This window comes from Passer domesticus, chromosome 10 (assembly GCF_036417665.1).
Source record: "Passer domesticus isolate bPasDom1 chromosome 10, bPasDom1.hap1, whole genome shotgun sequence".
In the NCBI taxonomy this organism is placed as follows: Eukaryota; Metazoa; Chordata; class Aves; order Passeriformes; family Passeridae; genus Passer; species Passer domesticus.
The window spans coordinates 34142332-34165713 of NC_087483.1; the positions used below are offsets into that span (position 1 = coordinate 34142332).

At 40.7% G+C, this 23382-nt stretch overlaps 2 protein-coding genes across 11 annotated transcripts in view; both read right to left on the minus strand.

The window, feature by feature from the left end:
• Positions 1 to 7132, minus strand: part of SLC12A8 (solute carrier family 12 member 8) — a 51174-nt gene extending 44042 nt beyond the window's left edge. For 2 of the 5 annotated variants that reach the window (XM_064435086.1, XM_064435085.1), the window contains exons 1-3: positions 6939 to 7128; positions 1089 to 1302; positions 204 to 350 (exon numbers count right to left, since the gene is read on the minus strand). In XM_064435086.1, the coding sequence (XP_064291156.1) occupies positions 204 to 350; positions 1089 to 1157 (216 nt within the window). In that variant the 5' untranslated portion in view covers positions 1158 to 1302; positions 6939 to 7128. Of the gene's footprint in view, positions 1 to 203; positions 351 to 1088; positions 1303 to 6938 lie in introns of all 5 variants that reach the window. The other 3 variants (XM_064435083.1, XM_064435082.1, XM_064435084.1) reach the window with 3 other exon arrangements.
• Positions 7133 to 10418: 3286 nt separating this feature from the next.
• ZNF148 (zinc finger protein 148) overlaps positions 10419 to 23382 on the minus strand; it is a 41887-nt gene continuing 28923 nt past the window's right edge. For all 6 annotated transcript variants that reach the window (XM_064435088.1, XM_064435089.1, XM_064435092.1 and 3 more), the window contains 2 exons: positions 20215 to 20333; positions 10419 to 19841 (listed from right to left, as the gene is read on the minus strand). In XM_064435088.1, the coding sequence (XP_064291158.1) occupies positions 18252 to 19841; positions 20215 to 20333 (1709 nt within the window). In that variant the 3' untranslated portion in view covers positions 10419 to 18251. The remainder of the gene's footprint in view (positions 19842 to 20214; positions 20334 to 23382) is intronic.

Genomic DNA, 23382 nt, shown 5'->3' on the forward strand with positions numbered 1-23382 from the left:
AACTAAGATAGGAAACCACTCACAAAGAGCACTTCAGCTGCACATTTTAGTGAAACTTTTTTAAAAGCTACCAGAGGGCATAAGCAATATCTATAACAAAGAGCACAGGATCCAAAACATTTGGGTGGTGATGGAGATACAAGGTGAGGGAGGGCAGAGGAAAATGTCTATTCAAACATTCAACCAAGTCAGCACTTGCTCACCACAAGCCATCCCGTCCTCAGGAAAAGAACCACTCCAAAAATGTTGATCATGCAGGAGGTGAAGACCCCATCCCACGTTCCAAAAAGCACAGGCTCCCACACAAACAGCTGGATCTTCCACCAGGGCTTGGTCTGAGTTTGAGATACCTAGAGGAAAGCAAAGCCTGGGGTTTACCTCTCGTGCTTTGTGGGCAGGCTGCACAAGGGGTGCCACAGCCGGCCACCAACAGCTGCTGAGACACTCCTTTGCTGCAAGCTGTCCCTGAGATGAAGGCTTGCTGGGCTATTGGCTGCCTGGGCCCTGAAAGAGATGGCTCCCTACAATCCCTGTTTGTATTCTTGTAGGATTAGCAGAACCCCACTGAGCCTCAGTGAATTACCCCAATGCATCAACCAAAAACACCATTCAAGGGTCCTTCACAGAGCCTGCAGCTGCACTGTGCTTCTCCTCCTGTCCCTTCCAAACACTCCACCAGGGCAAGCAGGGCTCTCAGTGCATGGGACAAGTCCCTTAGAGGGTATGACAAACCAGCTTGGACCAACAGAGTAGGCTAAGATGGTTTTCCCAACACAGTCATATCTGATCAGAACCCTTTGCTTCTCAAGGAGACATGGGGCTCTGGGTCTTGGGACACAGTGATTTTTCAGAGCTGCTGGAACCAAGATCTGAAACTCCAGGGAAACTGCAGCTTTCTTATGGCAACTCCTTCCTCTTGTCCTCCAGAAATCGAGTCTCTCCCTTTTTAAGTCACACACCTCAGACATACACAGCAAAACAAAGGGCAGTTTTGTTACTTCACTCCTGTTCCCTCGCTGCAGCATTGACCAGGAGTGCAGAGGCCACGGAGATAGAAATTTGGGAAAGGAAATGGCTCTGTGACATACCTGCTGTGCTTCCTCATGGAAGAGCTCCTGCACGTATCCCTCACTCCGGGCACCATCGCGGCTCCACATCGTCTCCTCAGTGCCACCTCCTCCTGCCCAAAGCCCAGCTCTAGCACAACCACAGGCAAAGCTGCTCTGAGTGGAAGCTCAGCTCGGTCCAGTTCCTGCAGGGCTGGCTCCTCCGTTGTGGATTCATGGTTTTATTCCAGCCTTACTGTGAAAGCAGGAAAGATGAAAGACACGACTTGCTGCTTTCTCAGTCTGCCAAAGCACAAGGCCATTGTCCACACAGTCAGCAGCAGCTTGTAGCAGATGCTGAACCAGAGGGACACCACAGCAAGCAAAGGGCAATGCTCCCCCAGCACAGGCTCCACCATCAGCCACACATTTAACAGCCCTTGGTAGCCTTTTCCAAACCTAACCCCAGCATTCTGTAGCACTGGCTCCACAGTGTTTTCTGCAAAATGCATTTCCTCTCGTTGGTTTTAAATCTGGTGCCTGGTAATGTCATTGCATGCTCCTGTGCTCCAGTGACATAGGCCACATGGATTATTCACTTACCAGCACCACTCATCACTTCACAGCCTTGACCACGTCTGCTTCAGCTTTTGCAGACCAAGGTCCTGCCAGTGTACTCAGTCACCCACAGTCTCCCACACCAGGTGTCAAGAGAGACCTTCTGGCTGTTCCTCAGTACAGTACAACATGCCTAGGTAAGACAAAGAGGGCTGCAGCCACAGGGGAGCAAGGCTTGTTCCACAAATGTGGAGAGGACAGCCTGTCTGGATCCCTGGCTCTCCTGGGGCAGGTAATTTGCTGGCCAGCTAAGCCCACACACTTACAAGAACCAACCATGATCACACAAGGCTTGTACCAACAGCTGGACACCTCACCTGAGACCAGAGACCAAATTAATCACAGGCATAGGGCAGGAACCCAACAGAAACGTGCTCTGCCTATTGCACAGGGACATACAGAAGCTACTTTGTGTCGCTCAGGATTTCTGCACCAGGGTCTGAATGTCTCTCACCATCCTGCCCTTAGTACTCTACTTTGAAACACCCAGTATTAAATAACCAAAGCAGATGCTGCTCCACCACAGTGTTCCAGTTGCAGAAGGGCTCCTGCAGCTGGGGTACAATGGCCAGCATGGGAGGCTTTTCTTTGCCCTGCCCACATGGCCAGTAAAGCAGCACCAAAGCCATGAGAGTTCACAGATGCCCTGCTGCTGCCTCCACATTTCATGAAGAAAATAACCCTTCACAATATCACAAATGGTTGCTGTTACAGGGAGACTGGGGCTTCAAGCAGGGCAAAAGCAGCAGGAGCAGATGAACTCTAAAGAAACAAAGCTCATGTTTTTTTTTCAAATAGCCACAGTAATAAAAAATGGAAGAAATACACAACGTGAAACAAGATTACAATTGAATAGCCATACTCTCCTAAGAATCCCCAGTGCAGTCCTTCCTTTACTTTCACTCAGTAAAGCATTCACTGGGGTCATCCAAACTCCAGTCTGCCACATCAGTCCCATCTAGATGTGGAGAAAAGGGAGGCTGCAGCTCTGCAGCCCTCTGCCCTCCTAAACCACTCCACCAAGGGAGTCAGGAGGAGATGGCTCCAACCCCTTAGAGTAGCTGAGGGCTGAAGTGACTCGCTCAGTGTGTCTGGTGTGTGACATTACTGGATAAGTGTAATTCACCCACATTACCCACATTTGAAACTTGCAAAACACTAAAAGAAGGGCTGCACACATGGATTTTAGACCTGAAGCACACCTAGCAAGAAATATTATCTGCCTAGACATTTAAATCCCCTTATCTCACCATTTCCTTCCTTTTTCTCTGCTTTGAAACCCTTCTCCTGCCCTGTGCTCTAGAGCCCTTTTTGCTCAGCTACTGCTCACCTTGATATAAGATCTTCCTCTTCCACCATCCCAGGAAATTGCCTCTGCACTACTGCTCCTCTGTGGCATTTCCAACTGCCTAAAAACCTCATTACCCAATTCTGTAATTATTTACATCCCATCACAACTCCTGGATGCATTGTTCCCTAGGAGGCAGCCAAGGCAAACACAGGAGGGGGTGTAAAGCACAGGAGTGGGAGCTGAACAAACGCACCCACAACCACATCCCAATCCAGAACATGCAAGTATTTCTGCAATTTAGGGTCTGTGAGTGGAAAGTCCTTGGGGCAGGCACCCTCCTCTTGCCCCACGCAGCACTCTATCAGCACAGGGATATTTTTGGGTGCTATTTTGTATCTAGGTCACCAACCCTCTTTCTGCTATACACACCAGCAGGATAAATAAACTAAACAGACACAATTTTCCTCTAATGTAAGCAAGCCTCTAACTTGAAAGTAAATTGCTGTTATTTTTCCTAAAGTTTCTGCCAAATACACTAGCCAGTCTATAAATTAAAGACGAACGTCTGTTTTAATCTTTCCATACCATTTAGCACTCAAGAGAGCAGAAGAGCATTAGCAAACCTCGCAGAAACATTACAGAGGCTCATCTCCTCTTCCTGCAACACTTCTCTATTTAATTGCAAAACCAGATTCCTATAGATTAAATTTCTGTGCCCTCCATATCCTTTCAAAGCACCGTTTTATTAATCATCACATTAAAGCTGCTTCTGAGCTAAGCGTCGCTGCTCTGAGCTACTCCACAGCTGGCTGATTTGGAAGAGGAAAGGTTGACGCCTTCCCAAGCACAACTGCGTGTGGTCCCACGACCTCCGAAGCCTCCCTCCTCGCCAGAGGAGGTGCTCCTAAAGCCCCAGGGACACAGCAGCCAACAGCATTTTCCTTTTAATCCATCCCTTCAGCTCCTCTCCGGGCAAGTTCCTAAAAACACCTAATTTAGGAGTGCGTTAGGAAAGCGGAATTAAAGGGAAATGAAGCAGAGGTAACGCCAGGCTATTCCCAGTTACTCATTTACTGCAGCGGCCAGGACAATCGCCGAGCTCCTGTTGTTTTCACATATCTCCGTGCAGCAAGGAGGGCTGCGGAACACCAGACGTGGGAAACAAGCCTGGACTCTCCCCCCCAGCTTCAGTTTTCCGCTGTGGCCGGAGAGCTCCGGTTTGGCAGAGGCGCTGCCGGCACCTGGGGCTGCGGCCACCGCCACACCGGGCAGGCTCCGCCCGACCCGCTCCCTCTTCCCTCTGTTTGTTTTGTCCTTTTAGAAATTATTTTTTTTCCTCAAACTTTCCATTTCCCCCCCCTATGTTTTTTATTTGTTTCCCTGTTTTTGCCTTTTCCCTCTTCTATTTACTTTTTTTTTTCTGTTATTCTTTTTACATTTCTTTTTTTTTAACTTCCTCCCCACGCCCTTATCAGCCTTTTTTTCTTTTAACTTTTTTTTTTTTGGGGGGGGGGGAGCTCTTTTCCACCATTTTTTTCGCCCCCACCATGGTTTTAATTTTTTAGCTTTCCTCTCCCCCGCCATGGTTTTAATTTTTTACCGACCGAGCCACGGCAGCCCCGGAGGGAGCGGCGGGCAAAGCGGCTCCGGCCGGTCCCCATCCCGCCTCGGGGGGGTCCCCGCGGTGCCGACCCCACTCACCTGGCGGCTCCTGGGCCCTCCCTCCTTCCTTCCTTCCCTCCCTCCCTCCTTCCCGCCGGGCGCCGCCTCCCGCCGGGGCGGCCCCGGGCGCTGCCACGTCTGCCCGGGCACCGCGCCCGCCCCGCACGGCACCGGCACCAGCACCGGCACCGCCACCTGCCCGGCCCGGGACACGCCGCTGCCCGCAGCTCCCGCCGGGAGCGGGGAATGGAAATCATCCGGGCTTGGGAGCACATTGCCGCCCGATCTGCAGTTCTCAGGAGTGTGACAAAATAAGTGAATAAATAAGCAAATGAACAGCGGATTGAGGAAACGCTGGCCACGGGGAAAGGGGGCTCTGATTCCACACAGGAGCGGTGTTTCAATAGGAACTCGATCCAGTCGAACTTCCCAAGAAATTTTGTGACCCTGTACAGGCAAAGCTCCACCTGAATTAAAGGCAGAAATTTTGGACAGTCTTAATATAAAGAGGATCATATCTAGAGCCAGCCACCCATCCTTAGAGCTTGTGTAGCACACTTTGATTTAATTTCCTTCCAAAATGGGTTAGAGCCATTTTAATTTTCAAAAGGGATCCATACAAGACAATAATGTAATCCAGCGAACCTGTTTTGATTTTCCTGCAGAGCCGAAGTGTGAACAAGCCTCTACTCCTGAATAAAACCACACATTTCTGTGACTGGAATAAAAGGAAAGCAAGTTCAGAGAAGACAGATGACTTCTCAAAGGAGGATGAAGCCTGAGGACATCACAGAATGTCTGGGGTTCAAAGGGATCTTCAAGATCACCTGATTCCAACTGCCCTGCTTTGGGCAGACACTTTTCACCAGGCTGCTCAAAGCCCTGTCCAACCTGACCTTGAACACTTCCAGGGATGGGGATCCACACAGCTTCTCTGGGCAACCTGTTCCAGTGCCTCACCACCCTCACAGTAAGGAATTTCTCCCCAGTATCTAAACTCAACCTGCTCTCTTTCTGTTTGAAGCCATTCCCCTTTGTCCTGTCACTACATGCTCTTGTAGTGTTCCCTTTAAGCTCCCTTCAGGTGCTGGAAGGCTGCAATTAGGTCACCCCTAAGCATCTTTTCCAAGCTGAACAATCCCAGTTCTATGGATAGCTCCCCAGATATCCCATTCCTGGAATATTTCAGAAGCTCTCCTCCACTCCCTTCTTTTTACACACTACAGCTATGAGGGAACAGGTTCAGCCAGATTCTCCCATCATGAGGGCCAGTGAAAAATCTGAAATAAGTATCTTGAATTTGTTGCAGCACTTGTGAAAAGTCACTAATTCCCTGAGGACCAAGCCCTGTAGCCTGCCCACAGGCACTTCCATGCCCTTCCACACACATGTGCACACCTGGAAAGTGCTGAAGAAGTTTCTTGGGCCAGCTGCTACTGCCACTTGCCAACTCCTTTGGGAAATCCTGCCTCTGCACTGGAAAAACCACAGGAGAAAACCAGTAAAAGTTTTTTTCAAGGACTGACACATTGAAATCACCAAGCACTGCTAAGAGGCACTTTCAGGAATGTTCGGTGTTAATCTCTGTTCCTATTTTAGTCATGACAATTTTCAACATTCTCCTGCTTGTTAAAAGAATCCTTCCAAGAGCAGGAGCCCTCCTTCAGCAGGGCTGTGTGCATTTCAGAACCAGTGTCTTCATCTAAGTCTTACTCCATACCACTTTAAGGCCTTCCAAGAAAATTATCACAAATTGAGAAAGTTTTCTAAAAGCCCTAATTAAAATTCTCTCTCATTATGCTGAGTACCTTAGCTCTACAGGGAATAAATAGAAAGGAAAATGAAACCAAGTGTTAAAATTGTTTTCTTAAGGTGCAAATCTCAAGTGCTTTCAGGGCTAGCAAAGGACACTGCGAATTCCACAGACCTGCTGGAATCCTCTCCCTCAAGTTACAAAGGGCAGATGGAGCCATCCAAAGCCTGGCAGACCCACACACTGGACATCCTGAACCATGATTTGAGAAAACATTTGATGATCCATGTGCGGTCACTGACTGGAAATTGCTCCAAGGAATGGAGTCTGGAAATGGATTTAAGAGAGTGAAGAGGGTGACTAAAGGTTAGGTGGGACAGAACAGGTATGGGAACAGCAGAGGTGTCAAAGACACAAACAGGGCCTCCAGAAAGAGGAAAAGGAAACAGCAGTGCAGAGGTCAGTCAGCAAGAGAAGATGAGAATTTGAAACATCCACAAGTCTGAGCCACCCTGTGAAATGTGGAAAGGACTGATCCTTAATAGGATGAATATTAGTTGTCACCTACCTCATCATCTTCTTCAGCTACCAGACATACACATCTCATAACACAACATGCAACAATGTACACACACAGCACAAACTGTGAATAAATACCCAGTTTAGCTAATCACATCACTTAATGACCTACAAACCCTAGACTGACCATAAAACAGGCTGTGACACACAGAGTATGTTCTCAGACTAAATGAAGAGACAATCTTTTTCAAGTTCACTCACAGCTGCAAACTGTAAAATACTTTGCCTTTAAAATGGATTTTTACCAGGTGGTATTCAGTGTGTGTAATAGCAGTTATCAACATAATACCTGAGCATCACCACAAACAACATTCCTGTTTCAATTCCTTAAAATGGATTTTCAAGCAGCAACTCTGTGAGAGCCAATACTGCCAAAGTACATTTCCACACCCGCTGTGGGGACTCACACTGTCCTTATGGCTCATTTTCAAGTAGCTGCAACATCCACCACTCTAGCTATGTGTTAGGCTAGGAGTTTTATCAATCATCCTGCTCTCTTTCTCTAAGGTAACAGATGTAGTCCGAAAGAAAATTCCCCCTTTCAGAGTCCTGGTTTGCAGGAAAAGATCACTTTGTCCCACTGGTACCCTTTGCACTTGCTTATGTTTTTCTGAGCTGTATCTTTCTTAGGCTGTTCTGTCTACATTAGCTTTTTAACAAAGATGATTTCAGGAACTGGCAAAGAGAAATGGAGGAAAACACAGGACTTGAGAGAAAACAAACAAGTCATCCTTTCAGCTTCTGATGTCATCCTCTGTTTTTGCTGTTGCTGTCACTGCGTGGTCGAGATTACCTCGCAATTACCCTGAACATTACCAGCACTTGCAGCGTTGCTTTATCCTCTCTCATGGCTCAGTTTATCCTGTGACAAGACTGATTAAGGATGTGCTGCTCCTGAAAAGCTTCCAGAGTACAATACTTACACATTTTGAACAGTCATTATTCATTATACAACAGAGAAGTATTTCTTTATAATTTACACAGCTAAAGTAATGGATCCTTTTGGTTTCATTTGGGCCAGGCTAGTGCTTTTGATCTAACAAAAGCTGTTACTTCTGCCTTTGTGAAATGGCACTAATCATCATATCTGATGATGAAAACAAAGATTTTATGCAAATAAAAGTGAAAATTAACACGTTCAGCGGTACTACTTGTATTTCCATAGCTGCTGAGAAGGTATCACCTCCTCTAAATGAAGGCAGCTACATACAAGCTACTGCCAAGGCACTCATCTATCTAAGAAGAAATCAGCACAAAGCCTGGGACTAGGCACCACATTTCTAGCCAAGAGGCCTGGAAGACACAGCCACCAGCCCAATGAAATCACACCAACAGCAATCACACAGCAACACATCTTGGCTGTCCTGTGGAAGACACGCAGAGCTGCCCAGGGAGATGGAGTCCAAGTGGAAAAAACAACAGTGACTTGTACACCCAGCAAACATCCAGAAGTGAGTTTAATAAGAGGTAGGAACTGGATTCCATGATTTCTGCATGATGTGCACGGCTGCTGACACAGGCAAAAGTGATGCAGACTGGCTGGACTGCAAAAGACCCGCACAGACATTTTAAAATGGAACCTCACCAAGTCATCCCATTTAATCTCTGCCAGTGGCTTGTACATGTATGCATTTGAAGCAGATGGCACAGCAGGGAAGTCAGGAAACTGAAGGCCAGCCCTGGTGTGAAAGGGAAGAGCACTGCAGAGGAGGCAACTTACCTGAGCAACCAGGGCAGGGCTGTTGGCTTTTAAAGGGCAGCACAGATGGGCTCCTTTTTAAACCCCTGTTCCAGTGAACAGCTCTCTTCATTAAACTTCATGGCTTGACAACTAAAGCAGACAGAAAAGCAAACAATATTCTATGGAAGATTATCTTCTGTTGATTTGGCAAGCGCAATGCAGAAGATAATCAACAAACAAGACACTTTCTGAGATGACCTCCCTAAGACAACAAACCTCCAAATCTCCAAACTTTTATAAACTGCTGTCTGTCCTGAAACCACAGAATAGTTTACCCTGTGCACTGCAAGAAAAATACTAATTGCAAAGAGATATTTTAATGCCTCTAAATAAACAAATAACCAATTCTTTTAACAGAAAAATGCTTCATTCTCCTAGCAAAAACTAAAAGCAAGCTAATTTAAACAGACTATTTTTCTCACTCAAGACAAAATATAGGTTCTGATCATTCTTTTCAATACCAAAATGTTGAAAAGTATCTTTTCAGTATCACTTTACTCTTTGACAGTATTAATCAAAAAAGTCAATAGGCAGATGTGATCAGTTTTGATTTCTTATTTCCACTACATAATTAAAACAAATGAAAATTAGTATAACTAATGTGAAAATAAAAACCAGGGTGGCTGAGTACACAGCCACTGTCATCAGGAACACTGCAGAGTCAGAGTGCACCCACAACTTAAAACCATCAAACATGAACCATTAAAAGCAGTTATTATGCTGGCGGGATGCTAACATATCACGTGAAGTTCACAAGGTATTTTAAAAAGGCAATACCATAACTTGCACACTGCAGTAAGACTGAAACCAAGCCCTGCCCAGTGCTGGAGCTGTGCTCACACCCTGCTCCAGGGGCACACAAAGCAGTGCCTCCCGTGGCTCAGAGGGACTCAAATTAACATTTCCTAAGGCCACTTCCAGTGTGTGCTGCTGCAGCCAGTGACCACCCCGGGCTGCTGTCCCTGGCTAAGCCACGAGAACAAACCTGAGCTCCCTTCTCTGCTACAGCCAAATCCAGCCAGCTGGGCCCACCTCCCCAGCAGGTGCAGCTGGGGCCACAGGAGAAGCTCCTCTCACACAGTTCCCGAGGTGGCCAGAGATGGATGGCAGGCAGTGGCCCTGCTGCACCCGCGGGTGAGGGGCTGGTGACATCCCTGTCCCACCAGCTCCTCCTGCCGCGCTCATCTGATCCCAGCTCCAGTCTTCACACACTGCTTCACTACAGCTCTTCCCTCTTTAAAAGGTGTCGTGCCACTTTTAAACCTTCTTACATAAAACTTGTTTTTACATGAAGTAAAATCAACACAGCCAAGCATTCCACAAAAATCAAGTATTTACCAAAAAGGACCCTACCAAAAGATTCAGGGAAACATCATGCCTGATACACACAAACAAATAAAGATGAGAAAAGGGAATTACTATTAATTAATGCTACAGGGCATATTTATGGTTTTGCATAAATGCTGTAATCCTCAGTATTTTTTAAAATATTTGCTTTAACAATGGAAAAATCTATGTAACAAATACTCCGTATACTACACGTGCTAAAAAATGCTGTAGTGCACACATGGCACTGTTATCCAACGGACTTGAAATCTTGAGTAATTGAGTTCACCCTTCTTACCACTGAAATTAAAACAAAGTCCTGATTCTCAGGTGCATAAGGAGCTGCTGGCACTGAACACACTCACTCCAGTGCAAACAAAAATCACAAAAGCAAAGCTGGTCTAACATTAGGTGTTTCTATTAGAGTGGTTTCAGTACAACCTTCTCAGACAACCAGCACTGAAGTTAAGGTCAGATATTCTGTTTTCTATAATCAAAGGAGACAATGAGATCCAAAGGAGAAGAAAACCCAAATAAGTTCTGTGTGTTTCAAAACAAATACTTAAATATTTCATTTAATTGTTGAAAAGTATCCACTTCAGTTCTTGCACAATATGTATCTTTACATGCCTTCATCTGTCTCATTAAGAAAGCAGATTTTGTTTGAAATTATCTAACATGAAAAATACTGCTAAGTCTATTCATAAAACAGTATTCTATATTTTTATTTTTCAAACAGCAAGTGACCACATTTAAAATGCATCATTTGCAAATATAAATTATCAAACTATTAGTTTAATTAAAAATAAAGCAAAAACATAACTTCCCTTAGTATCACAATACATAGAAGGGTATTATAAACCCAAAAAGACTAAGTTAACCATAAGAAAACAATAACGTCAAAAGTGATGAAACTCATTAAGTCACTTAATGAATAAATCAGTCTAAGAATACAATACCATTCACCATGATTATGTAAAAAAAAAGCAAACTTTCATTGTATTATACAGATAAAACAATCCAATCCTTCATGCCACATTTTGTAAACCATGATATAAATTACACTCACAGTCAAATGAACAGGAAGAGTAACTCCCAAAATATTTTAAGTTGCTTTTAGGGCAGAAATAAAGGCAGAAATAGAATCATTTAAAATATATCAAGTTTAACCAAAAAAAATTCATTTGGTCAAGCCTGCTATCCAAATAGTTTTGTTCCCTGCAAAACTATTTTTGTCTTTTTGCGAGTTATGAAATTTAAATGTTTCTTTTACATATTAAATGTTAAGTCATGTGTTGAGCTACATTAAATCCTTTTATACTTTTATCATTTTGGCCTTAAGACCCAAACATCTTCTACAGACCTACACTCACACTCAGACACACACACACACACACACACTCTCACTCTCTTCTTGGTATCAGGAAATTCCTCATTTCACAGGAATAATGAAAGACTCACACACTGATTTCTGTCAGAAACATAAGGAATATGTAAATTCATACTTTCCAGGTTCCTATAAAACCATCTCTCACCTATATATACACACCAACTGATGGAATTCAGGCTATGGTCTTTTGTCTGATAATACAGGGACGGAATAGATGTTGTAGTATAAAGAAATACTGTATAATGATTGAAATAAACCTATTATCCTAAATTTATCTATACAAATTATCTTATTTTTTATTAACTGAAATACAAAGAAGGCATATGGACTCCAGGAAAATAGCACTATATCAGAAATTCACTGTACCAGTGTTTCACTATATATATATCATCAGGTTTTTCATAAGACAATTTCTTCTGTACACTAGGTTTTGTACTAATTTCTCTGTCTTCAAATCCATTATATTTTCAGATCCAATTCAGCACTATATAGTATGCCTTCAAAATAAAAGGAAGTCACTTGCTTATTGAATACCAAGTTCCCTTCCAGACAGTATTTAAAGAAAGACAAGACTACACAGACAAAGTCCAGTATAATTCATTTCTGACAATGAAAATTTCAACCCCTCATACTGTTGCAAAATTCCTCCTACTGAAATGTCTACAATAATAATAATTATAATAATAATTATAATAATAAAAAGCATACATTACATATAAAAGATACCAGTGTACTAAAAGTGACAGAAGTGGACTAGCAAATCCTTCAAAGCACATATTATATAAATGACTAGCATTTAAAAACATTTCTTTTTCTATAAAATGTAGGTCATATACATTTATAAATTGGGGGGGGGAGGTTCTAAAGCAGTGATGACTGTTCAAATTGATATGCTGCTCTGTACAGTCTAATACCTATTCAATTCAAACTATAAGTTTGACATCTAGTTTATCAGAATAAACCCATCTCATCATCTCATAGCTCATAATTTGAAAAATATGCAACTCAAAGGAAGAGGTGACTCAAAAGTTCACTGTTTATCTGCATATGAAATAAGAAGAGAACTATTCCTTTCTATGGGTGGCCCAAGTCTCATCAGTTCAATATCAGGACTTAAAGACTCCAATTTTGTGTAGAGGAACTGGCAGGAATCAGCACAGAAGCAGAATAGTATCTCTGATCCTTTAGAGACACAGCTATTCAACCTCAGCAGTCTTCCTCGTCTCGCAGAAGTGCAGCCAAGCCATTCCTTTCTCAAAGTGGACGAAGCCATAGAGCTAAAGACTGTCCTCTCTGTGACTGAAATTGTGCTCTGTAAACAATGGTTTATATTCCAGCAGGAGGACATCTGAATTTATTTATTAAAAAATGATTAAGAATATTCATTAACTCAAACAAGGCTATTAACTCCCAAAGGTATTTTTGGAACTTATCCTTATGCTACTTGTCAAGTCAGCACTGTCATGTATTATTGCTTACAAACAGTACATCATCATATGCCTTCTAACAGAGCAGTACTGTGATCAGTTCATATTTACAGGCTTTTCTGTTTGTTTTTAAACAAGCTATAAAAACATTACATACTTTACAGACAATACAAATACTCAAGTCAAACAAATGGAATGCATAACAATAAGAAACGTCATAAAGGAAGACTGACATAAGTCCTTGATTGTCAAGACACATTTATATTTATATATAAACTCTAGCTGTGCAGAATCAAAGATTCAATCATAGGTACATCCTTATTTGATAAATCATATTTACAGCATGATATTGCATAAAAAAATAAAATAATGTTGTTTACACAATATTACCTTTCCATCCATTGGATTAAGGACAGCAAGAAACAACTCTTAGAAATGTTTGCTTGCCTCAGTTTGTGTTTCCCACCAAAAGATGTAATTTTAAAAAGGAAACAGAAGGTTTTGTATGTTGAGTAGAGCAAAAGCGACTATAAATTTATTTCCCTGACACAAAGCAAATTGAACTTGAACAGAATTTAAAATTTCAAATTAGACATGTCTTTTCATTAGCAGTAATACTTTCTTAGTGCTTGTCCTTTGCAAAGTGAGTTTCAGCTAAATGCATTACATGCCTAACATAAACATGCATTACCCTAAGTCCAATGAACTTTCAAAGTTACAAGGCTTCATTTTAGTAAGACATTTAACTCTAGGAAACTGTAAAATGATTCATTTGCTTCAGTACCAACCATGTAATTTGAAAGTTCACATGTGTACTGGTACCGACTGCATAAACATATTCCTGCCTGTTAATATTTCCAAAAGGATTCCCAGGAGTATTAGGATTTTCCCTGTGATTTGTGATGGTATTCAAACAAGCAAACAAAGAATAAAAATCAAAGCTCTCAAAGCCAAGAAAATTTAGTTAGCAAATATACACAAATAATGTAATCCAATGCTGCAAAATTCAGAGTAAATTCATCCAAATATTCTGGTTCATTTCAAATAGTTACTAGACATGATACAAATTCTATAAAAATATCCTGGTCAAGCATGGAATATAACGCATCTGTTCAGGTGGAAAGTTTTCATAGGAGAACATGAATACTTTGGAATAAACTCCAAAAGTTACAGTAGAACCCCAATAATTTGCAGCAATGCCTTAGAAACCCTTTACAAATTACAGTTTTGAAAACAGTGAAGAAGCAGGCAACAAAAGCAAGGATGTCACATCACCAAAAGTACTTTGTTAATTTATTTTGACAACTGCAATTTAGTTTTCAATACTCCTTCTACCTCCTAGTATACTAATAGAGATGCTGTAGTATACTTGGGTGAAGTAGTACAGTATTATTGTGTGAGACCTTGCTACAGTACTTTTTAGACCATTGCAGAGAGGTGGGAAAGGACCATGAGGGATGTAGAAACCTGTCAGATGCTCTGTTTAGAGGTCAGCGAATTAGCAAGATTTTACTGTACTTCTCAATTAACAATGAAAAGCTCCCATCATCCAAAAAACCCAACAAGTACAATATAAAATAATACAAGTGTTATTTCACATGAATACTTTCTTGTCCTATTTTTTTCTTGAAACACAATTTTCCTAAAGACAACACTAGGAGACACAAGATCATAAACATGGTTCTTTTATCATCCAATTTAAATCGTTTATGTTGTTATTCGTAAACCAACATACAGTAATACACATGGTTAATCCTTCTCCCCAAAACTTGTCATTTATGATTAATTCATTCTCAAATCAAATGAAGAAAATGTAAATGCCTATTAGTATACCATTACAAGCTGATTCCTTCATTGTCTGTCATATTAATGGCAAAACATATCAAAAGATTCATGCTAAAAGGGACACTGTCAAGTAATTTAGGACCAAAATATGGCCTATTAATAAGTGCATGTGTATACACATATATATATATATATATGTATTTTGTGTATATATATATATATGTAGAGAAAGAGAGAGAGCTTGGTGATAAATGTCATCAATTTCTTCTTTTTCAAAATGATCATTGCGCTATCACTAGTAGATATCCCCAAAAATTCCACCTTACACACACACACATATCTGGTGCTCTCATGACCTTTTGGTAGGAATGGCTGCTGTTAGCTTAGGGGAATCTCCATGCTGACCCCAGCCTTATGCTGACAGCACAAGAACAGAGCAGACAACCAAAGCTGCTTTTTTCCACACATACACAGAAAACTAACAAGAATGACCAGATCAACATGAAGAGTGTGCATCTGCAGCAGAAAAAAAGCAGCAAAATGTGAGCAGTGAAAAACGGTATTAAATAATGCCATTATTAAACAAGCAAGAGCTTTTCACAGAGCTAAACCTCCCAGAGCTACATAAACACTTATTCCAGGACAAAAGGGGATGGACTCAGGAAATCACAGCAGTACATTTGGCTAACTCCTCCAGTGCAGAAAGCTTCAAGCATCAGCAGATCAACTACCCACACCACTGCTTTAATTGTACACGTGGAAGAGCCCTACGAGACAGTCCCTGTGGCTTAGGGGACTTCACAGCCTGTCCTAAGGCACAGGGTGCAGCTGGAATGGCTCAGCAGCAGGCTGGGGAATGAGCTGTGATGTAGCAAACAGCAGTTCCTCTGGTGATCCCCGTTTGGCTGCAGGGAAGAGCAGGTTCCTTCAGTCTGTGCAGCAGCCTGCTCCCTCACACACCCTCGGAGTGATCCCAAGTGTGACAGTGGCAGGGCACAGCCACTCCCTCCGAGTCCTCAATCACATTCTCACACCAGAGTGTCAATGCAGCAACTTTTTTTAAATGAAGCTGAGTCAGTCCCCCTAGGGAGAAGGAGGCTTTATTCCTCTTACCTCCCTATGGGCCCACAGCAGTGCAGTAACACAGTAATAACCCAGCCTTTTTTTTTTTGTTTGTTTCTTTTGTTCCTTGCTATATTTAACAAATAGTACAATTGCCATCTCCTTGCAACATCGGGGCATAGGAACAAAAGTGCCAACACAGTATTATTCAGGCACCACAAGCTAGGATGTCATGGAAATGGACACTGAAAACAAAGTATGCCTTACAAGAGGTGGTTTCCTGGGATATAGGAACCCTTTATGTTATTTCTGTGCAACACACAATGGAAAGTCAAAAAACCAAACTGACCATAAAGAAAAAAAAACAGAGAGACCACAAATCAGTTTAAAAATATTCTTTCAAAGAAATTTCTTTACATGTATCATTAATAATCCATAAGGAATTTACTCTTCTCCCTTGATGCCCACTCTTTTCAAGCTGTGGCCAAATATTCAGACAAAATTACTGGTAAGTCATAGCATGCTGAAATGCCTTACTGTATTACACACAGGGTCAACAAATCAAAAGAGCCTGCTTTTGTATACAAAAGTATTAAGAAATTAGTTTATATAAACTGTATTCTTGCCAATAGAAGAAGCAGGCTATGGATAATAAATGCCCTTTCTCCCTCAACTGTACCAAGTGAAGTTAGTGCTGTAGTAGTGCTCCCAAAAGGGAAAAGACAAAGTGGGATCAGTTTCCTGGTAACGAAAATTCAGAAAAATATTGCTACTGCTTTGGTAAGAGGTGGGAACTGTTCTAGGTCCTGCTCAAGTCCTTTCTTAAAAGACAGGATATATTTTAGCCCCTTGAGATGCAGCCTTTTCTCCTACCTGATGGCTTTATCTGAGAGACACTAGCTAGCAACAGTGCTGTAAAAACCTGGATGAAATCCTATTTTAAAACCACCATATACACACCTACCTATATGTGTGTGTATGTGTGTGTGTGTGTGTTTTTCCCTGGTTAATCAGCCTACATGAGGCTTAAACTGCCTTGAACTACCAGACAGTGTCCCTTTAGGGAAGGTGCAATAGAATGAACATACAGTTCAAAAATCTGAAACTTGTTAACTTAAACTACACAATAGTTAGGCTACTCAAATCTTACCACCTTAAAAATGCACACAGAACTACTTATCGTACCATACTGTATACTTCAAGACAAAGTACTATTCAAAAAAACATATTCATGGTACAGGGATAAACTTTGCAGTTTATTTATACTGTGAAATGCAATGAAAACTTCTGATCACTCTCCTAGGCTGGAAAAAGAAATCCTGTTCACTAGCATCATTCACCAGTTTGGGTTGGTAAAATTGTAGTGACTTTTACTAAGCAAACACTAAAAAATAGGGAATTTGAATGCCCACTTCTTCAGCTTTCAGGGATACTTCAATAAATTTAATAATTAGAATTGTCAAAATTCTAGACAGAGAATTAAAACAGTTTTTACAGAAGCTAAAAATACCCAATCTCAAGTACATGGAAAAGAATTATTGGAGCTGCTGTATGAGATGAAAATTATGCAACCGTATCAAACCTAAACATCTAAAAATGGTTTTATTTTTTGAGAAATCAAAAACTATAAAGTTGACTAAGTGCTCTATGTTAATCGTTATGAGTATGTAGGGTAAGGTACAATTAAGCTTTTAAATCTTGGAATACACTGTTTGTGTAAGCATTTTGCAATTGGGAATGTCATCTACAGAGTATTTTAACTAAAACTTCAAAATCTTGGTTTCTGCATATGAAAAAGTCATTAAAAAGTTACATCTAGATTCAGCTGTACAAAGAAATACACATTACTTCTGGAATGAAGTAAAGGCTTTAGCAGTTAGGCATTTTGCTTAAAAAAGTGTTTAAAGTATTTTAAATTAATTAGACTTTTAAATAGTAGAGTTAGTCTATCAGAATTCACTTTCTTTCCCTCCAAACACAACTCAAGGTAATGCAAAGCAGAAATAAAGGGCACATGGTCGAAAATTATTTTTGAGAGAGACTGAAGATTTTTCTAGAAAATGCTTTCTTTTAAAGCATATTTGTTTGACTTCCAAAATGTACTTGTTTATTCTGTGTGTTTAGTACACGTTGATTCCCTGCTGAAGAGCAACAACTATGCTGACAAGCTTAGAAATGACAATGTGAATAGTATCAGACAAAAAACTGTCCTCCCAAAGCATACAAGGAAACCAGCAAGGAAACAATCATGGGGGAAAGTCTTACCTGGGGATTTTGTTTATTTTAAAATTTCATAGAAGGTAAAATATTTTCTGGATTCAAACAAATGAATAATAAACTGCCTTTGATAGGGGCACCAACATCAGGCAGTTCAATGACTGATGGCTAACGAAAAAATTTTTTAAAAAAGAAAAATGAAAGAAAAAAGAAGCAGTTATTGGTCTTGCTAATATCAGCTTACTTCTGTTTTAACATAGCGCTCTTAAAAGCTGTACAGAACTCCATCTTATACAGAGCAACCCCCTTTTGACAAATGTGTTCTAAAGTGCCAGTATTATTTACAAAGATTTCTTAGCCAAAAGTCTGGCCCGTTGTGGCATCAGGTGAAGAAGTCATCCCAGCTCTGCTATCATTTACATTCACCAAGGGAAATTCTGGGAAATCAGCACTTGTCCCTGGTCCCCGAAGGTTCACCTGTCCATTGGCAGTGCTAAACTGAGAGGATATTCCAGCTCTTGCCCCATGGTACTGAGCTCTAAAGGGCTGCTCAAAGGAGCTAATTTGATATGCTTGATGAACAGACTGTGCCTCTGCTTTCTTCTGAGAAGTTACTTGATCCAAGAAGTCCTGTGTAGAGGAGGAAGAAGAATGATTTGCCTCATCACCTGAAAAGGGAAAAGGGTGCTGAGAATCACCAACCATTAGTCCAAAGTGAGACTTGTCTGGAGTTGTTCTTAATGGAGAGTTCATTCCCGACCGAAAGCTATTGACGGGTATAGAGGTGTAGACCTTCTCCATGGAAGGAAATGCTGGCTGGGTTGTAAGTGTCTGGTTATCAGTCACAAAATTAAGGCTCGGGTTGTTCAAATAGGCATCATTTTGGCTAGTTCTGTCCAAAGCTTGCTGTAAAAACTTTGAATATTCTTGTAACATACTAGCTTTATCTGATGAGGAAGCTTGAGAGCTTGTTCCAACCGTCTCAGATGGGGTCACCTCAGATACTTCAGCGGAATTGATGGATATACTAGAGGTCACTTCTGTGTCAGCCACACTGAAAGAGATCTCATGCTGTCCATTAGCCTTGTGAGAATAATGATCTAAAAGAGTTTGCAGTACCTCATCTGGAATGACATTTTTGTCATGGTTACCTTTAATTTCAACATTCAGTGCCTGTGTGTCTAGTATTGAGGCTGTAGCAGTTTCATCAATGACACTGGCCACAGCTGCCTGCGTTACTGAAGGTTGAGATGCTATGGTACTTACATTCAAGGCATATTCTCGACTGTTGTTACTAGCTGCTTGTAGATACCTCTTTTTCTTCAGAAACTGCATTGCATCATCATAATTAGTGCTGCTGTGTACAGGTTTACTGGGCCCTTCCTGTAATGTGTCGACTTGATCAATGTCAGCATTACCTTCAGAGTCCAGTAAACTTTGCTTATCCACAAGATCGAAGGCATACTTCGAAACCTTGCTGTCTTCATACGTAGATAAAGGTGAAATGGTTTGACTTTGCTCAAGTGGCTGCTTCAGGCTCCTCTTGTTGACCTTTTTGAGAACGAGCTTCGGTGGGTGTATTTCCCCAGAATTGGCTTCCTCTAAGTGCGATCCACCGACTGAAGAATGTGGCATCTCGACAGCATATTCTGCCACCATATATTCATCTTTTACTTTAGTACTAGAAGAGTACAAAGGCAAATAGTCATTTTTGTCCTTCTTGTGATCTGATTTATCTGAACTTTCCTTATCCCCAGATTTTGTTTTCTCTGTTTTCTGCCTTTTCTTCTTTGGCAAGGAGCTGTCTTTCAGAGGCGTAGAGAAACCAGAATCTTCCTCCGATGGCAAAAAGCCAACTTTGGTGGCACTTCTGTTGGGTTTCTTCTCGCGGTTCTCATGGCACATACGTTTGTGTTTCAGCACTCGATCGGTCCTGGAGAAATACTGGAAAAGAGTATTTTTATTATGGTGAGTATTATTATTATTATTACTATTATTATTATTGTTGTTGTTGTTGTCATCGTCATTGTTAAATAAATATATTAGCAGAAAGAAAAGAAACCTTTCATTCTAACAAATTTACTTGATGATTCACCCACTTGACCAATTTTTAATGAAGTGTCAAACAAGAGCATACAGTCAATAAAATCAACCCCAGCCTGCTGTGACTCTGCACCACCAAGACAGCCCACCTTGACTGAAAAAACATTCATTATACATTTATTTGTATAAAATGGAGAAAGCCCCATCTGAAATACTGGAAAATTGACTGGTGTTTTGGCTTGCAAGCACAGAAGATTTCACGAAGTCATCTTACCTGCAAACAATATTCACACTGGTAAGGCTTCTCTCCACTGTGAGTTCTTTTGTGCCTTTCCATGTGATACTTCTGAATAAACCTCATACCACATTCATCACAACGAAATGGCTTTTCACCTGATAAAAAACACATAGCAATATTAATCTAAAAGAATAAATCAACATTCTTCCATAAACTTACCAGGTCAAATACTACATTCTCTATTAGAAGCAGTAAGAGGATTTAGTCTATTGCTATTGAAAAACAACATAGGGCTTGCTTACATCACTATTTTTTAAATACTCAGTTGCTGATGCCTCAAATTATTTTAAGTTTTTACGCTAAAAAAAACCCCCACCTTTAAAACTAAATCCTTACTCCTTTCTAATGCAGGTGTAGGTAAGTGTTACACCTAACAAATTAAGAACTGCAAAGATGGTCTTCCTGAATTGTTGCTACAGTATGCATTTTTTAGGGCAGACAACTGTATAAAAATACCTCAATCCTCTCACCAAATCATTAGCTCAAACCCATCCCCACTAGGAGGGAATTAATTCATTTCCGAACTTCAAATATAACATTTTGGAGGGTGCTTTCTATTCTTCCATATTTTTCCCTTATTTGCATGGGGAATTGAGAGAATTGTTTTGAAAAAGTCCTTGGGTTTGGTTGAAACCCAAATTTTTTTTAAGAACTAATTAATTAATTTATTTTTTTTTTAATTAAGACAAAACCCAAGAAAACCTCTGTAGCAGAACCAGCATTGCAAACTTACATGTTTTTCATTGTGATTGTTTTGTTAGCTAGTTTTGGTTTCTGGGTTTTTTTCTTTACTTTCAGGAAATACTCGTTCAGACAATATGCACTGCCCTGAATTCATCTTCAGTTCTCCCCCTTATTTTTCCTCACAAAGAAACCCTGTAACAATACTTTCTGAGCAGGGAGTAACTATTTTTATTTCTTTTAACTTTTGCCTTACATCTTCCCTCTGATATTTTTCCTAGGTTTCTCTGACAAAACCTAAAAATTTCCAATGCACTGAAAAGTTAGTTCTGCTTTTATACAACTTCACCATTATTTACTAGAACTCACCCTGAACAACAGTGATCTCTCCTCTTAGTATTTACTGTGAAATCTTTTGGACTGATGTAGAGGTCAGGGATTGTCTTGGCAGCATCTGTCAAGACCCTTTTCATTCTGGGTACTGCACTGCACTGATTTTTGGGATATGGACCATTTATGTCTTGTTTCCAGAACTATGCAGACTACTGCTGTTTTCTAAAGTAGCTTTATTCTTACTAATTATATTATAAACTGTTGAATTACCAGCAATTAATTGTTAAAGTTTAAAACTTTAAATTAATAGATTGTATTATTTAAAATGTTGACAGAATTTGTATTTTCCATTTAGAATAGAGAAATTTATCCACATCCTTCTACAGATGGGAATACAGTACCTGAAAATAAAGTTCCAGTATTTATAGAGACTAGAATGGAAAATATCTGTATCAGCCACACATTTGCTCCTGGTCAGATCACTAATGCCCCGAGTTTCAAATTCCTTAATTCCAAGCAATTTCTAAATCTCTCTCTTTGTAAGCCTATGTCCTATTTTGAATTATTAATTCTTACCTCTCCATGTGGCTTCTCAGCCAATCCCTTTCTCAGATGAAATTATTCCAATTTATTCTCTTCTAAATCAAATTATCTCCTGTCCTCAGATCTCACAGCTTCCATCAGTTCTTTTTCTACAGGCTCACAACCCCATATTCTACATCTCTTCTTTCACTTCACTTAGAGAACTTTACCATTTCTTGCTTATTAATAAGCACCATAAAATTGTGTGCTTTTTTTCAACATCGCTTGTAAATTATGAACACATATCATATAATTTCCTCTCATCCTGCCTACAAGCAAATCCTCCCCTCTGGCCTATTTCTTCACCTTCAAACTCCAGGTTCATTCTTCATGTTCTCTTTATTTTTTAGGCACCCTCAAAACTACAGTGCCTTACTCCCAACAAGCCTGTTCAGACTTTCTGAAACAAATTCCAATCCTTGCCTTCTACTTTCAGGATGCTGAGATAGGACATTTAGACCTCATTGTTCTTGTTTGATACATGGGAACTCTTCCATTCCTGAAGACTACTGCTTAGTCCTTGCTACTTACTGTTTTCTTTCCCTTTGCTCCACTATTCTACTTTGTGGGTTTTTTTAATTGCGCCTTCAAACAACTCTCCTCACACTGTTTCAAAGCTTGCTTTCATGCTACCTCAGATTTATTTTAGAGAATGGAGTGGCTGTTTAGGTTGAAAACTATCCTGAGCCTTAAAGCAAGAGAGCTGAGTCCTGTTCTGGCCTTGAACAGCCCTCTGAGGAGCCATCCTGCAATCCCAGGAAATGCAGAACACTTCATTAACGCACTTACCTGCAGCCTTACACTCCTTTCTGTCAGTGAATGCACACAGAGTTCCTTAACATTTTCCTACCCAAGCTGACTATTTGCTGGCAGAAGACTCTGCAGCTCCCTATTCCCATTTCAAGGCTTAAGCAGGGCCAAACAGGGGTCTGTGGTTTTTAGGTGGATTACAGTCACCAGCTATTCTGGAGACTTTCAGGGCACATACAAATGCACTGCTGGCCATGCCTTAACAAGGAGAAGAATTTGGGGACACTGCCCTGGAGTTAACTCAGCACAGTACAGAAAATAATATTTTTCAGTAGAATTCCAGAACACTCTGAAAGTAAGATTAAGAAAACCTTTGTGAAACCGACACCATATTTAATTTTGGCTTTAATCTTCATATGGAAGATAATTTTAGGAAAAGATTAAAAATTAATATGAAGATAGGCTTCCAATAATAATTTCATCCTAGCAGAAGCCTAAAACTTCAGATGCCTTCCGCAATTTTGTTGTACTTTTCAGACAGGATCTATTGCAAATGGAGGAGACCATTAATAACAGTCTTTTGATAATGCAGGGAGAATCCAGGACACACTTTTCTGAAATGTCTCGGTCAGTGGGAAAGAATCAGATGTATAAAAAACCCTCAAAATTTAAAAATACAATACAACAATTAATGCATTATTTATGAAAACAGCTTATGTGTTGTGTCTATGTTGGCAATCTATTAAAACCAAGCAATAGAACTACTCATCCAGTGTAGTACAAATATTATGCGTATGA